The sequence below is a fragment of the Panicum virgatum genome, chromosome 6K (assembly GCF_016808335.1).
Source record: "Panicum virgatum strain AP13 chromosome 6K, P.virgatum_v5, whole genome shotgun sequence".
Lineage (NCBI taxonomy): Eukaryota > Viridiplantae > Streptophyta > Magnoliopsida > Poales > Poaceae > Panicum > Panicum virgatum.
Genome location: NC_053141.1, coordinates 12,028,009 through 12,044,059, shown reverse-complemented (window position 1 = coordinate 12,044,059; position 16,051 = coordinate 12,028,009). Strand labels below are relative to the sequence as shown.

Below are 16,051 nucleotides of genomic sequence, written 5' to 3'. Positions count from 1 at the left end.
GCTGGCTGGTGGCTGGAAGCTGGTGCTGGAGCGGTGCGAGAGGAAAACACTGTTGGGCTGGAGGCTGCTGGAGCTGCCGAACAGAGTGGTTAAAATTTGCGCCTCAAAGCTAAAATAAATGCTCAGATCAAAGATTTAACTTGCACTCCCCTGTTCCAAATTATAGGTTGTTTTAGCAAATTCGGAGGGGTAGTCTAATTCATAAAGGTTCTTGAGCATGTATCTCGAAGGCCATAGTGGATGGAATGAATTTAAGAAATGAGTGTTTGGAGATTGAGCGAAATACTCAATGAAAATTCCCACTCCCTGAATGTTCATGATACAAGTTAATTTCTAGTAGTTTTGTTAATCAATAGTGGTCGTATGAGAAAAGATAAAACTTGATAAGGCCCCGTTTAGTAAAGCTAATTGTTTAAAAGGGGTAGGAGTATAGAGCAAGAAGTATGGTGAAGATTGTGCAAAAAAGGGTAAAACAACAAGTTTTCGGTGTATTTTTTGTTCACTTTGCGCTAAGAATAATCTATGCTGGCCCCTGACTTAGGCCTCGTTTGGTTTTTCAGTTTAAATCATAAGTCTCATCACATCGCATGTTTACACACCAAATGGAAGTACTAAACAGACTTATTACAAAACTAATTTCATAAATCGTGCTTTAATCACGAGAAGAATCTATTAAGCCTAGTTAGTCCATAATTTGACCACTAATTGCTACAGTACCATTTACTAATTATGCATTAATTATACTTAATAGATTTGTCTAGAGTCCTAATTACAACTTATGCGATTAATTTTATATTAAATTGATATCTGAACATTCAAATTAGTATCTGAATATGTGATGTGACAGTAATTTAAAAAATCAAACGAGCCCTTAATTGGCCCCATGTTCCTCACTTCCTCGAAAACCACCACGGAATAGATCCCCTCGTCCGCTGTCCGCCGCGTTCAAATTTTGAATCTCGGAGTCCTTCGTCTGCCACTTGCCTGCACCTGGTCCATACACCACCGAGTCACGAGTCACCACTCACCAGATGACCTTGCTGCTGGACCGGGTGCACGAACCCTCCCGTTCCTTTCCTCTCGGCGCCCCCTACTTTTCTTTTTCTCTGCTCCGCCGCCTTGCCTCCCTCCTCCGCTCCTCCAATCCGTTCGGCTCCAAAAGAACTCGGGACGGGGAAGGCACGACGGACGGAGATGGCGGAGGCGGTGTCGTACGAGGAGCAGCGGCGGAGGCAGGTGGAGGCGAACAAGCGCAAGCTCGAGGAGCTCCAGCTCCACCACCTCTCCGCCGCCGTCAGAGAGGCCGCCGCCAAGCCCTCGCCGGTGTGTCCCGTGGCCGTTTCTCGTTCTGGCTCGATGTTTCTTTTAGCAGGTTTTGCCTTATCCGAATCGGCGCTTATGCAGGCCAAGAAACGGACGGCTCGGGTGCCGCGGGACGCCGCCGCGGAGCCGCTCCGGCGGTCCGGCCGCGTCGCCAACCTCCCGGAGAAGCCCAAGTACCGCGAAGTGAGTTTCAAAGAATCATACGCAGGACCATAGATTTTATCTTTGATGTGTTTTTTCATTGTGCCTGCAGGAAGTTTTGGATTTCGGGAGGAAGGTCAGAAGGTACGCGCGCCTATTCCTTCTCCCCAATCTGGCAATCCATCCGTGATGAACTGATGATTCGTGCTAGCAGAAGAAATCTTGATTTGTTTTTGGTTGTTCTCGAGCGGGCAGGACGTACGGCTCGGGGAGGAAGGACCTGGTGAACCGGGTGTACGCGACCGACGAGGAGCGGAGCCACGCCATCACGAAGGCCGAGGAGCTGGCCGGCGAGTTGGGCTCTCGCTCCCGCTTCCCCATCTTCGTGAAACCCATGACCCAGTCCCATGTCACCGGAGGCTTCTGGCTGGTAAAGTAGTGGAAGCTCCGATCTGATGCATACCGGTTATGGTGTATGGTCTGCTGCCAATTTGGTCCATCCGTCTCCCTAGAGGTTACTTCTTGTTTGATGGACTGGTGAAATTGCAGGGCCTCCCAACCCCGTTCTGCCGGAAGTACCTGCCGAAGCGCGACGAGACAATCATGCTGGAGGACGAGGAGGATGACGAGTTCGAGACGCTCTACCTCGTCAGGAAGATGGGCCTCAGTGCCGGATGGAGAGGATTCGCCATTGAGCACAAGCTGGTCGATGGAGATTGCCTAGTCTTCCAGTTGATTGAGCGCACCAAGTTCAAGGTGAGCGCGATCCATTTTGCATAACGGGAATGCCTCTGGGTCATCCATGGAACTTCCGTGGTGGCTGATTTGGTTATCCTTTCCATGGATGTTCCAGGGAACTTTTGCCCAATAATTGTTCAACCCAAGTATCAAGTACAATTAGTGATGTGGAAGTTGTTACAATAGTTGGAATTGTGTTGCATCAATTTCTTCTGCAGTTTGCTTTTATATATATATAGGACAGGGCTAATCTCTACCCTGAGTGTGGAATAGTTATTCCGTACCCGAGTCAGCCGTCCGTCCCCACGCGCGGCTCAGCGATCTGGCTTGCGCGGCCACAGGTAGCGAGTCACCGCCGGTTTTTTTCCAGAGCGGTTTTTTTCCAGAGCGCTGCCGAGCGAGATTTTTTTTTTCGTGCTGCTCTCTTGGTCCATGTGGTTTGCGTTTTTTTTCCCCCGAGCGCTGCCTCGTTGGAACTTGTGGTCCCGCTTGGGTCAACCATCCACATTAATTTACGTTTAGCAACCAAACAGAAAGCACCAGTCAAAGAACGAATTAAATAAAAGAACACAACACGAGTAAAAGAAAAGCAATCGCTTCAAATGGAGGTTAAATGGCTTATATATTAATTTGCCACAAAAAATGAGTCTTCCTAATTAAAATTCTTAGATTTTTTTATTTCAAACAATGCCCTACAATTAAAAACAGAGTATTTATGATTGAAGTCAAACTTTTCCGTTCGAAGTGGGATGTTCTTTGCCGTTCTGCACATGGCTGAATGGTTTTCAATCCAAAACATAAATGTTTAATTAATAAATATTGCAGAAAATTTGGCTAATATGGTCGTCCAGTGAATATCTGGTGCACTAAATATTGGATTCGTTACCAAAAAAAAGTGTGCTATGCTACAGGAGGGACAGCAGTGCCGTGGCAACCAGAATTCATATCGACCAAAGAGAAGACTCTTTATCATGAAAAATTTTATAATTCATAATTTGACTCGATGTGTTGCCTCAGTGCCACAAAGCAGTAGCGCCTCTGTAAGCCAGTTTGACAAACCCTTGGTTGCGCCCATTTCTTGAGGAAGCCTTCACTCCTTCTAGATTGTCACCTATACCTACCACCAAATTTCGATAAGCAAATCTAATTAGCAATTCAGCATCCCGTGGGTGAACAAATACCAGGTGGTAAAAAACAATGGAACTTAGCTCTGATTAGGATACCATGCTAGTGTTGAGAGAGAAAATTTGTTCAAGTGCATCAAAACAAAAGAGTAACCCCCTAGTGCTAGCAAATAGTTATTACAAGAATGTTCTACTGACACATCTATATTACTGTACAAAAAATCAGCATGGCAAGGTAATTGTTGTACTTCTATGTTACTGAAATATGAAGAGTATTAGATCAATTGTGCACCACAAAGCCATCAATTTTTAAGACATTACGCCATCAATTAATATAGCTCTAGTTATCTGAATAGGTATTCCCCCACCAACACCCTGTCAGGAAAACAATTAGTTGTAGTAAATTGCTTGGTTCTGGAGACAATCAACAGCAGAACAGAAAGGTATGCAATTACGTCATGAAGCAATAAGGAATATAGACCAATCAGATAACAAAGGGAATGCTGAAGCACCTCACATACAACGAAAATATTGCATTACCGTATAACTTTATTTAATATTATTAATCTACATATACCTTAATTCTGAAGCCTAAATCAACTGTGCACCAGATTATTAATCCATCAAAACATATAGCTGATCTAGCATTATCATCAGTTGCACAAATCCGGCTGAAAATAGTAACTAAGGCTGAAGTTCAATATACATAAACCAAGATAAAAGAAACAGATAGCAAGATTCAGAAAATTAAACAAAACTAGTAGTTAGCAAAGCATGCATTCAGAGGAAAAGGTATTAAATAGCATGCCTTCAGAGAAAATCGTGTCCAATCAGTGAGAGATCGTGCTAGTGCTATACACATTGACGAGAATCAAAAACCATAGAATAAGGAAATAGGGAAAAGTATCACACAGCTAGCGATTGCAACAACCTATGACCTAACTTGAACTACATATCCTCCACAAATAATCGGCAGCTCAGAGGAAAATCAACCAAATCAACTGAAATCAATTAGGGTGAGGATAGAAGGGTACCTTGCGCCGGTGGGGGAAATACCAACGATATATCCAAGATTGAGCAGACGTTGGGGTGATGGCTGGGAAATCAGCTTGAGTGGGGGAGGACCTCATGTGGAGGATGATGAATCGGCGCGGATGGTCTCGAATTGGCAATGAAAGAACTTGAATCGGCCGACAGCACCTGAGCCTGGGCATCATATTAGGGCATGTGCCTTACCAGTCCTGCTCTCAAATGTAGGTGCACTAGTAATGCTACTTGGTATTTCCCCAAGTCTCATTGCCTAAGAACACAAAAAATAAGGACAAACTTAAATAATATATTTATTATTTGGGTCAACAAATAGGTAATAAAGCTTCAAAAAAGTATTACAACATTCATCCTTAATCTTCCTTCACCATCCAACGACACAAACAAATCAGATGAAATAAACATAATGAGATAGATTGGGCTATTGTCAATAGTGGTCAGGGAAAGGGAGGTCTATGTTGCCAAAATAATTTGGTGGGGGCAATGATGAGCATTGTTTCTTAGTACTGTAAATTTACAAGTAATTATAAAACTAGTAAATTATATGGTTAATTGACCACATACTTTGTATGTCAAAATTACTGTAACACAACAGGAGATCAACAGAAGTTTCTGACTATGATTTGCTAGAAAGAAAATTCATGAAATATGAACTCATGAATTTACTATAACATTCAGGTTCTGATGTAATTGATATTTTAGCTTCATGCTACTTTGAACCCAAATCCGGATAAATCACTGACAGCTGTAGACTGTGGTGAGATCGACATAATTACAAATGCTAGTATATTACATGGGTAATTCACCACGACTGTAAGAGCAATAAAGTATTCAAAAATTTATTTGGTACCTAAAATCTGTGCGACCTAGTGCATGAAGGTTATCTGTTCCACACAGCCTTCATTCTACATCTGAAAAACCAGACTAGTTCAAGGATCTACAAAGCCTGAGTGATTTTTTGGACAAATTTACTGTAAGAAAACTGTGATTTTTATGTAGCTGGAAAAACACAGTATTAAATTATAATGCATTTGCAAGAGTGAAAGGACACTGAAGGCATAGTGATCTGAACAAACAAAATATTCTTCCATAGCATCTATAGGGGAATCACGAACCTATTTGCGGCAGCTCACCGTAGGATCCTGCCTCCTCTACGGGGATGGTGATTGACGGGGCCACCAGTACGAAATACGGCCACTGCAACGCAACAATGAAGCCCCAGGTGGATGGATGCCGCCAGCCGACGCAGGGGAACAGATTCGAGGTCGCCGTTGAGACTGGAAGGTAGTCGCATTCGCGAGAGATTTGGACCTTTCCTGATGGCGATTGAAGGCAAGGACTCTCCGCTCCGATCTGCACCCAAAAAATTAAATTGGGAACGAATTAATCAAGATCAAATGAGTAGACACGGGATCTTCTCTCAATCATACCTGGAATTGTGCCAAGGCATACTGCTCCGTATGGTAGCCTCCACTCAATTTGGAGCCAGCTGCAAAAGGGGATCTAGGGGTTTTCGAGGTGAACACATGAGCAGAATAGGAGCAGGGTTAGGAGAGTGGAGCAGGGAGCTGCCAGACCTGCTGCCCTCCTCCAATCCACTCGAGATCCAGCCATGGGTCTGGCTGATGAAGCACCGCCATACCGCCATGCGCGGGGGGAGACGGATCAGCACACGAGAACTAGGGGGTTACCTCCCATGATGGTGCTTGCCGCCATGGCTGGCCGCTGCTAAGTGCTAAGCCGCCTGGACCCGCCTCGCGCCACCCGCGCCTGGCCCTCGCCACGCCGACCTCCTGCCAGCGCTCGCGCGCCGCAGCTCGTGAGGACGGGCGGACGTCCTCGTCGGGGCGGTTACCGGCGGCGCAGCGCAACGTCCGGGACGGCGCGAGGGTCGCCGACGGGAGGCCGAGACGCGCCGGGATGAGGGTAGTGCGGCGCCGAGATTGGGGGCGCGTCCGGGGGATAGGAGAGCGGCGGCGGCCGATGGGACGGCACGAGGGTCGCCGACGGGATTGGGGGGGCGTCTGGGGGAGGAGGGAGCGGCGACGACAGAAATCCGAGCTGGGCACGAGGATTGGGGGCGCGCCTGGGTGAGGGAGCGGCGGCAGCAGGGACCCTCGCGGAGCAGTTTTGGTGGTGCGGCGCGGGGGGGGGGGGGGGGGGGGGGGGGGTTGGTTCCGGGGGTGGGGGGTAGTGGGGGCTGAGCCAAACCGTGGCGGATTGGATGCGGATGACCGGATGGAAAAACCCGGAGCGGTGGGTCGGATGCGCACCCACGCTCGGGTACTGAATAACCTTATTCTATATCCAGAGTGTTAATTAGACTTACTATATATATATATATATATATATATATATATCTGAATTTGTGGACAGAACCACCTGACATATCTACTTTCTCCTAAATTATAACCAAATTTTGGGAATCAATATTATTTAGAAAGAAATAAAAATCTAACTTGTTTCAAGCCTGGCCATTTTTGCAGGAATATAATCCACATTTGTGCAAAACGTGTCTAATTGAAACTGAATCATTTTTTTTGCTATTGTTAGATGTTCTCATGACTGCTTAATATATGTATTAACTAGGAGAAATATATGTACTATGACTCCTTAAGGATTAATTAGGAGAAATATATGTAAATTCTACTCTGACCAAGCAATTTCTTTTACGCAAATGGCTCAGGTCTACATAATACGAGCAAGTTCCTACTATGAAGATGAGGAGTGATGAAACTAGTAGCTTCTAATATGGTGATTGGATATTTTGGAGCGCAGGTAAAATGTCACCTTCATTGTTTACGGTGGTTGAATGAGTTTTCACATTAAGATTTTGGCCAACTCTTCCATTTCCAAGTTAGTTTCAGATTTTCAGCTCATCAACAAAGTTAACCCTGATTATGCCAGTTCTATTTGTGAAAATACTAGATTCTCTGATGATTATTTGGACTGTGGTAAAGCATTTTTTGTGGGGTGCAATCAGATTCCCCTTGCCCCTTTGTTCCAGAAACATTTCATCGATATTTGAACTCTGATCCACATTTCTTTTGTAGGTTAGTACTAGATTAGGTACTTTTATACAGTTTCATTTCTGTAGTTTTTTTTTTGTAAAATTACATTTATGTAACATTAGCAAGTTACTTGTTTTTTTAGTTTTATCAGAAGTCATGTTGTCTTAGCTGTTGGAAATGCTTATAACTTGCAGCAATGTCTGCCTATTAATAATATGGAAAGTCCGCGTAACTGAACCAAAGAAGCTTGATTTTTAAACGTAACTGAACCAAAGAAGCTTAATTTTTAAACTACTGCAAATGAGTTTAACTTCTGGTACTTTTGTAATGATTAATGAACACCACAGGAGTTTGAGGCAATGAATTTTCTAATTGAAATATACACGCCTGTCATGAACCCATGATATTGACTGGTTTCCTTGTTCCTTTTTCATTCTCAGCTCAGGTGACGGTTGCACTCCACAAAACCAGTGTGAGCAGGATGGAACAGGCTCGCATGTGGGGGGAATGCTGCGCGTCTTCAACCTTTTGACTGGCGAAAATACTGATGTGTTCTACCAGTTGCTAATTTGTTGGCTTGGGATTATGACCTGCACGGTTCAGAAACCTGCACTATGTAAGGGGAGGTGGATGGCAATTAGCCCCATTTTGTAAATTGATGCCCGTCCTGGTTCCTGTTGGGTCCCTTTTTCTGGTCCATTCTGAGCATTACACCAATTGATTCATGAGGATCTGGACTAATGACGTCGTTAGCTGATTATGGGCCTGGCTCTAGGATTCAGGAGGCTCCAGGCTCGGTTGAAAGCTTTTGCATCGGCCGGGAGAGGCCCAAAAGCGAATGCAGGCCGCCGAACAACCGGCTCCGCTCCACGGGGCAGGCCAAAACAGGGCGACCAAGCACACGTGCTCTTCCTCCTCTCACAGGCGCCGCAACTACCAACCGCGCTGCAGCTTCAAGCCGCCGCGTCGTCGACGCCTGCGAGCAGTCGAGCACCAAGGCTATCCGCACTCCTGTCTAAATTCATTTTCTAAAAAAATATTTCATTCTGATTATCGATATTTTCTTTTTTATATTTAGTTCTTCTACACCCATTATCCTCTATATTTCATTCTCTGTACCAAACTACGAGCACCTGGGGTCACTTATCTTACACATTTCAATTTTTATTCTCACCCATGCCACCCACCTGTCGCTCTCCCCTCTCTCTCCCCTCCCTTCTGCTTTCTTCCTAGACCGGCAGCGCCCCTCCTTGCGGGCTGGACGGCGGCGGCAGCCATCGGCGGGGCGGCAGGCTCGACGACATGGGTGCAACGGGTTGGATCTGGTCGACGGCATGGGCGGCAGGCTCGACAGTGGCAGCCAACTCCCTCTTTGATAGCGCTCCTAGCGGCGGTGGCGGACGGGATTCGGCGGCGCTCTTATCGAAGGTGGAGGCCAAGGAGCATGAGGCGACCGCGGAGCAGAAGGGCGTGGCGGAGGCTCGTTAGCCGGGCCACTGCGGCGGCAGAGGGTGTGATGGAGTAGAGAGGTAGAGGCAGAGCGGTAGAGCGAGGTGGAGGCGGAGCGACGTGCGTGGAAGGTCGAGAGGCGGGCCCGCGCCGGCGGTATTGTTGCTCCACAACCACGCTAGATTTGGCGGATCGGGAGCGGGGAGATAGCGGAGGTTTTACAGCCCCCGGTGTAGAGATTTTTTAGGGTAAACATACTGGAGGATCGAGTACCAGATGGGATAGAGAAGCCGGTGTGGACAGTGTAGCTCATCACCATCTATTTGGCGAGCCTGTGCTACTTCATCTTATTTCTCTTTTTTGCCTCAATTTTTCTTTTAGAAAATAGGTGTCTTTATTTAGTGGTTGAGCATCATGTAACATTAAAATTTGCGCTCTCATGAAACCAAAAAAATAAAAATAAAAATAAACACTTGGATCAAGATTTGACTTGTAATCGCCGTTCCAAAGTGCAGATCGTTTAACAAATTTGAAACAGAGGGACTAACCAAGTGTCTAATTCATAGAAGTGATGGGCTGTTGAGCATCGATCTCGAAGGCCATAGTGGATGGAATGAATTCTCTAAATATTCATAATACAAGTTAATTCTAGTGGTTTTGTTAATCAATAGTGCACGTGTGAGAAAAGATTAAACTTGACAAATCTACATTACTCTACTTGTTGTTTTAGAATCCGGCCTAACAACTAAGGATGCAGATAAAATGATATCTAATCCTCCATAAATATTTTCTTTTTTAGTACAGTACAACGCAGACGCTCACAACACGCACGCACACTCACCCCGATGAACACACATACGCAAATCCTACCTCTATGAGCACCTCCGAAGGACTGGACCGGCAGATCTGGAGATTCCCGAAGTCACCATTGGCGCCTCGTTGTCGACAGGAACGTCGCTTACCACTTAACGCATAACGCCGGAAAATCCTGGAATAAATTCAGGAAAGTGCGAGCACCCGTGCCAAGTCGAGGACTTGAACCCGGGTGGGTAGGTTCCACCACAAGGGACCAAACCAGCTGATCTATGATCAGTTCGCCTCCATAAATATTTTCTAAGGTGAAAATGTAGTATGTCTCTATATACATAGTCATAAGGAAAGATAATACTAAAATAGTAAGCTAATTGTTTAACAGGGGTAGGAGTACAGAGCAAGAAGTATGGTGAAGATTGTACAAAAAAAGGTAAAATAACAGGGGGCATATCTAGTGTAAACTAAAATTTCGTGAAACCCGTGCAAATCACAGCAAAAAAAATTGTCTAAATTAAAAAAGATCACACATATAGATGATATGATGATATACAACCTTGTAAAATATCTTGTCCAAACTTGACTTTGTGTATGAGATATAAAAATAATAAATTTCTAACAAACGAAGTCGAGTTTGGACAAGATATTTTATAAAATTGTGTATCATCATATCATCTACATTTGTGATTTTTTAGTGAATTTATACGATTTTTTACCGTAGTTTGTACGAGTTTTCATAAAATTTTGATTTGCACTGAATATGTTCCCAAATCAACAAGTTTTTATTCTGTAGTATATTGTCCTTCATCGTCTCTTGTCAAAATTTTTTCCAGATATTTTTAAGCAGGCTTTGTGCTAAGAATAATGCTCCGTTTGATTTGATTTGATGCATATCAAGTTATCAACGGACATAATTTCTCGATTTGTTGTGGAATAGATAACTCTCGCTCACTTCCGCTCTCATGGAGAGGGAGACGCCGGAGCTCGCGGCGCCGGCGACCTTCCTCCGCGGGGAGGAAGGGGCGTCCTCGGAGTCAGTGCGCGCGCGGTTCGAGCGCATGATCCGGCGCGTGCAGGCGGAGGTATGCGCGGAGCTCGAGGCGGTCGAGGGAGGCGCAAGGGACGGCGGCGGAGGCGCGCTGTTCCGGGAGGACGCCTGGACGCGCCCCGGCGGCGGCGGCGGAATCAGCCGTGTGCTCCAGGGCGGCCGCGTGTTCGAGAAGGCCGCGGTGAACGTCTCCGTGGTCTACGGGGTCATGCCTCCTGAGGCGTACCGCGCGGCGAGGCCTGAAGCCGCCGCAGCGGCGGCGGCTGGAGGGGAGAAGGCCGGGCCGGTAGCCTTCTTCGCGGCCGGCGTCAGTTCGGTGAGTGAGATTCCTCTCGCCGCGCACAGCATTATCATTTATCACTAACCAATGGCGTGTGCAAATTTTGCATCTTTCAGAAATGTGCTTGTTGCTCTCTTAGTCTCTTATCTACGGGAAGTTCAAAAATTCAGTACAAGCAGCATCGAAGTTGAGCAAAATTCTTACTTTGGGGAAAAAAAAAGAAAAACATGTGCTCAGTTCTGAACCCAGTTTATAATCAAGAATGTTTTGATAAGGTTCTTGTTCTGCCTGTCAGGTCATTCATCCAGTGAACCCATTTGCTCCAACAATGCATTTCAACTACCGGTATTTCGAAACAGAGGCACCTAAGGTACTAATAGTGCTGACTGCAGAAATAAACTGAACTGTTTTATTTCTTGAACTTTCGACAACTTCAGATATCATGGAGGATAATGCACCATTCTCTGCAGATGCACCTGGTGCACCTAGGCAGTGGTGGTTTGGAGGTGGTACTGACCTGACGCCTTCATATATCATTGAAGAGGATATCAAGCACTTCCATTCCGTATGTCAATGCCTCCTCCATTTGTTGAACATAAATTTAGACCCAGTTATGCTAGCTATGTTTTTATTTTGGCCAAAAGCAGCTTGTTCAAGGCTGTTGTGTTTGACATTTGTTTAATTGGTATGTGTTTGTTGGATATCTCATTTGTTCACTATTGAACCCTTTCAGGTTCAGAAACAAACGTGTGATAAATTTGATCCTAGCTTTTATCCTAGATTCAAAAAATGGTGTGATGATTACTTTTATATCAAGGTCAGTTTGTTCAGATTTTCATTTGATGTTACCTACTACTGTAATTTTTTAATTGACAATTTTTTTTGTCACTGACACATGGCAAATCTCATGGTTGAATTTATCCAGACATAAAAAAAATTGCTATATGTTGTTCTTCTTATTCAGTATTATGCACTAGATAGTTATCATGCTTGTCTGGTCCCCAGAACAAGTCATGGACATGGTTATTTGCGTTTGACCGCAGCATCGTGGTGAACGGCGTGGGGTGGGTGGAATATTTTTTGATGATCTTAGTGACTATGATCAGGAAACTCTCCTTCAATTTGCTACAGGTATCATATCATCTCTTGTATTCTTTTCGGTTAAAGTGGATCTGGATATAAACTCGCCACATATTTGCATGGTGTTGAGAATCAGCAACTCAATCTATTGCAATACCCCAAAGGGGTAGACTATACATGTGTTACTTATTGCAGAATGACCCTATGCTAGATAGTGTCAGGCACTGGTATGCAGATACATCTAACTCATGGTAAACCATGTTGTAACTTCCATCTCTGCAGAATGTGCAGATTCAGTTCTACCTGCATACATACCCATTATAGAATGCCGCAAAGACATTCCATTTACTAAGGAGCACAAGGCATGGCAGCAGCTACGGAGAGGACGCTATGTGGAATTTAACCTCGTTAGTGCTTTACATGCAAACAATTTTATTTCTTAGTGCTGTCAGCTGTACTCTGGCCCTTACACTTGCTTCTTATGAAGGTTTATGATCGGGGAACCACGTTTGGCCTCAAGACTGGAGGACGGATTGAGAGTATCCTTGTTTCTCTTCCTCTTACCGCACGGTGGGAGTATGATCATGTAAGCTGAGAAGCTCTCTTACTTATGCAAAGTCTAACCGTTATTAAGATGTCTGGTTCTTTCTGTTCTAAAGCACTTGAGTGTCCAAAAATACGATTCTTAAATAATATGAAAAACATTTTGGATTTAGTATCTGACTGCCTGTGTTACGGCGAATCATTTGAATTGGGGAAGTTTCTGGTGTTTCACCATTTGCATTATTGGACCTTAAATTTGACAAAGTTTTCTAATAGACCATTTGTTTTGTAGAAACCAGAAGTAGGGAGTGAAGAATGGAAACTTCTTGACACATGCATAAATCCAAGGGAATGGATCTGACTTGTTTAGAAGTTCTTGCTCTTTCAGTACCTTGCTATTAAAATGTCACCTTGATCTTTGTATGGTTCATGGGCACATTGTTTTCATGTAAGGTCGAATGCCATTTTCTTTTCCCTTTTTGTCTTGTGCAATGTAACTGATCCGGTTATATCTGTCCAATACAAAGGCACAAACTCTCCTGTGTTTTTCAAGGTAAAAAATGAATGATCAGCCTAATTTTCAAAAGGAGAAAACACAAGAACAGAAAAATGTGTCTTTCCGTTCATCAGATGAAGCGCCCCGTTTGCACAGAGACAAAATGTACCAGTCTAGGCTGGTAACACATTTATTACATCAGATGATTCAGTCTCGGTACAAATCCCCTGGTAAAGGAGAGTGATCCAAAGCTAAAAGAGAAACAACCAAAGCAAACCGAGAGTGCTGGCTACGCAACACTCGGGACTACACGGCAGTGGAAACATCTTTATTAGCCCAATGCCACAAGCAAGTTGTAGCAGCCCGAAAAATTCAATGTACAAAATAGCCTGCTATAGATTGCTATTAGCTTTTTAGGAGATCTACTGCTATGCTATACAACATTTATCCGCTATGCCCGCTAAAGAAGGGTTTTAAAAGATTTAGTGGTAATAAATATCCGCTATGTCCGCTAAAGATGTATTTCAAAAGAAATAAAGAATCAATACAACTAGGGTGAACCATAAATAAAGCAGCATGAGCACAGTTGGACAGTCAAGAGTCTATTTTAGAGTGCAGACCAATGATGCTTCTAATTTTGTATATAATTATTGATTATTTTATCATGCTAAATGATTTAGCTTCTGCTATAGCTTTCGCTATAGCTCTTTGAAAGGGCTTCCGCTAAATATCTTAGCCCACTATTTCTTACATTGGAATAAATTCATATTAAAAAATCACTCGAATTCAAAAACTATTTTCAAAACCTATTGCGAAATTAATATCTGGAGCTCAATTTCCTTGTCACCTAATCTCCATCATGATCCTAATCACCTCCCAATTATTTTTCTCTCTTAATTTTTCCAAGCAGCCAATCATCTTCCACTTCTCCTAATCTCCTTTGTACCCTCTCTAACATGCACACACAGCACGAAAGCAAGCCAAGCACTTTGAATCAGCAAGCCACGCGACGCACACATGCATGCACACGAGCAAGCCAACCAGCAAGCGCTACGGCAACCAGCAAGGCAAGCTACACACGCACAAGCAAACCTTGCAGCAGCCACCATGCTCACTGCCGTGTCCACGCCTCAGCAGCTCGCCACCCCGGCCTCCCTACCTCGCTCACGCGCACGCGCGACACACTGGCCCCGCGACGGGACCGCGCACTGCCGCCGGCACGTAGGGGTGGTGAAGGGTCCAAAATTTTAAATTAGAAAATGTAAGGACCAGGCTCTAATTTTATACAATTATGAGCTAACTAATTTAAAGGTCTTGTTGGGCTGTGAAGAGACCACTAGAGTTATGACCCATTACCACCCCTACCGGCACGGCACCACGCCGTGACGCTCACCGCCGAGCCCCCACCTCGCTGCAGCCTTCTCGCTGGCCAAGCCCGCCTCATTGCGCGTGCTTCAACACCGCCTTCGCCTCAGCTACAAGCTCGCCGCTGTGCACGTTGACGTCGAGCTGCCGCAGCCCACCCCCGTCGTCCTTGCCCCGTCCTTGCGCGACGTCACCGCTGTCCGCCACGCCTATATAAAAGGGCGAGGCCGCGCGGAGCTCCTTTTAGGTGCCAAAATGCTGCTCAGTTTTTCTCTCTCTTGTTTGGAGCATGTTTTTCCCATTGCAACACTCGATGCCCAGTTCCAAAATGCAAGCACCGAGGACAGTACTGGCATGAAAAGACATCTTTCTACATTTGAAGTACTAAACATAGACTAATCATAAAAATAATTACAGAACTCGTCTGTAAATCGCGAGACGAATCTAACGAGCCTAATTAATCTGTCATTTAAGGTTATGTACTGTAGCATTACTGTAGCAATTTAGCATCTAATTACAGTCTAATTAGATTCATTAGATTCGCCTCGTCATTTACAGACAGCAGTCGCAATGCGTTTTTTATTTCGTCTAGATTTAAGTCTCCATGCAGGTGTCGGAAATTTTTTTGGAATTTTGGTTTTTTAACCAAACACGGCCTACATTAGCTAGTTTCACGTGTGAATGAAGCAGTGGCCGCAGTGGTTTGTTGTGCCGAGTTCCTTTTTTTTTCGACATTGGGCCCGTGATTTTTCGGCACCGATGCTTGCACGCTGTGGTCGAAAATATTTTGAAGCTTTGTCAGTGAAGTGACATTCCAAGCCTCAACTACACTGCGGGTGCTCTTATAGGCTAGGGATGGGGATGCAGGGCATGCGCGCCCAAGCGCGCGGCGCAGTGTGCTTGACGGCGCTGGCGACGAGGCCGCCGGCGAGGCGCTGCTGGTTTTGACGGTGCTGTAGCTCCGCGTGCGCACGGGGCTGCTTGGCGTGGACCTGCGCGCCGGTGGCCGGCGGCGGGATGCGCGGCGGTCTGAGGTGATGTGATGGGTGCGGCAGGTCGTCGAAGCGGACTGTGGCGCGTGTGGTCGCGAGTCGCGACGAGCAGGTGAGGCCAACAAGGAAAAGGCGCCGGCATCGCTGCGCTGAGCGTGCGCGTGCACGCTGCTGCATGAGCGAGGGGCACGGATAAGCTTGCATGCTTGCATGTACGTGGGTGCTTGCTAATGGCAACATGCACGCGGCTAAGTGCTGCTGCGTGCGTGAAATTTTTGTACGTGAGAGCACACAGTTTGGAGAGGGAGAGCAAGAGAGAGATTAAGAAATAGAGGGAAGCTGATTCGCTGGATTGTGTGCATGAGATGATTAAGCCTGAGATGGATTAGAGGCAAAAGAGGGTTGAGCTCAACAAAGTTTAAGCAATTATATTTTAAAAATAGTTTTGAATTCAAATGATTTTTTAATATGAATTTTTGGGCTGTTATAGAAGAGGACTTTTGAAAGAAAAGAAAACTTACGCAATCGTAAGTGGCAATTTGCTTGTCTCGTGCTCTTATATTTTCCTGATTCACAATCAATCTCATTTTACCATTCTTCTTGC

General features: G+C 45.2%; 3 protein-coding genes across 9 annotated transcripts; 2 read left to right on the top strand and 1 right to left on the bottom strand.

The window, feature by feature from the left end:
• The first annotated feature begins 1,125 nt into the window (after positions 1-1,125).
• LOC120711775 (B3 domain-containing protein Os06g0194400-like) lies at positions 1,126-8,095 on the top strand. The gene is made up of 7 exons (XM_039997416.1): positions 1,126-1,323; positions 1,405-1,506; positions 1,577-1,608; positions 1,720-1,894; positions 2,014-2,220; positions 7,060-7,151; positions 7,825-8,095. Exons 1-6 carry the CDS (start codon positions 1,195-1,197, stop codon positions 7,102-7,104), a joined length of 690 nt encoding a protein of 229 aa, XP_039853350.1. The 5' UTR covers positions 1,126-1,194; the 3' UTR covers positions 7,105-7,151; positions 7,825-8,095.
• On the bottom strand, positions 2,606-6,508 carry LOC120711774. 6 transcript variants are annotated; one of them, XR_005690478.1, is made up of 5 exons: positions 5,804-6,498; positions 5,489-5,726; positions 4,361-4,626; positions 3,904-3,997; positions 2,606-3,319 (listed from the first exon to the last, which is right to left on the bottom strand). XR_005690478.1 is itself a non-coding variant. In XM_039997415.1 (4 exons), the coding sequence occupies exons 1-4, from the start codon at positions 6,019-6,021 to the stop codon at positions 5,274-5,276; spliced, it is 393 nt and encodes a 130-aa protein (XP_039853349.1). In that variant the 5' UTR covers positions 6,022-6,499; the 3' UTR covers positions 4,633-5,273. The 6 variants fall into 6 exon arrangements, 1 of the variants encoding a protein (XP_039853349.1); XR_005690475.1 differs by lacking the exon at positions 3,904-3,997 and having other exon boundaries at positions 5,804-5,876; positions 6,065-6,456; XR_005690476.1 differs by lacking the exon at positions 3,904-3,997 and having other exon boundaries at positions 5,804-5,862; positions 5,951-6,455.
• Positions 8,096-10,573: 2,478 nt separating the features above from the next.
• Positions 10,574-13,155, top strand: LOC120711773 (oxygen-dependent coproporphyrinogen-III oxidase, chloroplastic-like). Of its 2 annotated transcripts, none has more exons than XR_005690472.1 (8): positions 10,574-11,007; positions 11,088-11,341; positions 11,442-11,536; positions 11,705-11,788; positions 12,015-12,102; positions 12,334-12,458; positions 12,539-12,637; positions 12,887-13,155. XR_005690472.1 is itself a non-coding variant. In XM_039997414.1 (8 exons), exons 1-8 carry the CDS (start codon positions 10,606-10,608, stop codon positions 12,953-12,955), a joined length of 1,059 nt encoding a protein of 352 aa, XP_039853348.1. In that variant the 5' UTR covers positions 10,585-10,605; the 3' UTR covers positions 12,956-13,155. The 2 variants fall into 2 exon arrangements, 1 of the variants encoding a protein (XP_039853348.1); XM_039997414.1 differs by having other exon boundaries at positions 10,585-11,007; positions 11,267-11,341; positions 11,420-11,536.
• The last annotated feature ends 2,896 nt before the right edge of the window (positions 13,156-16,051 follow it).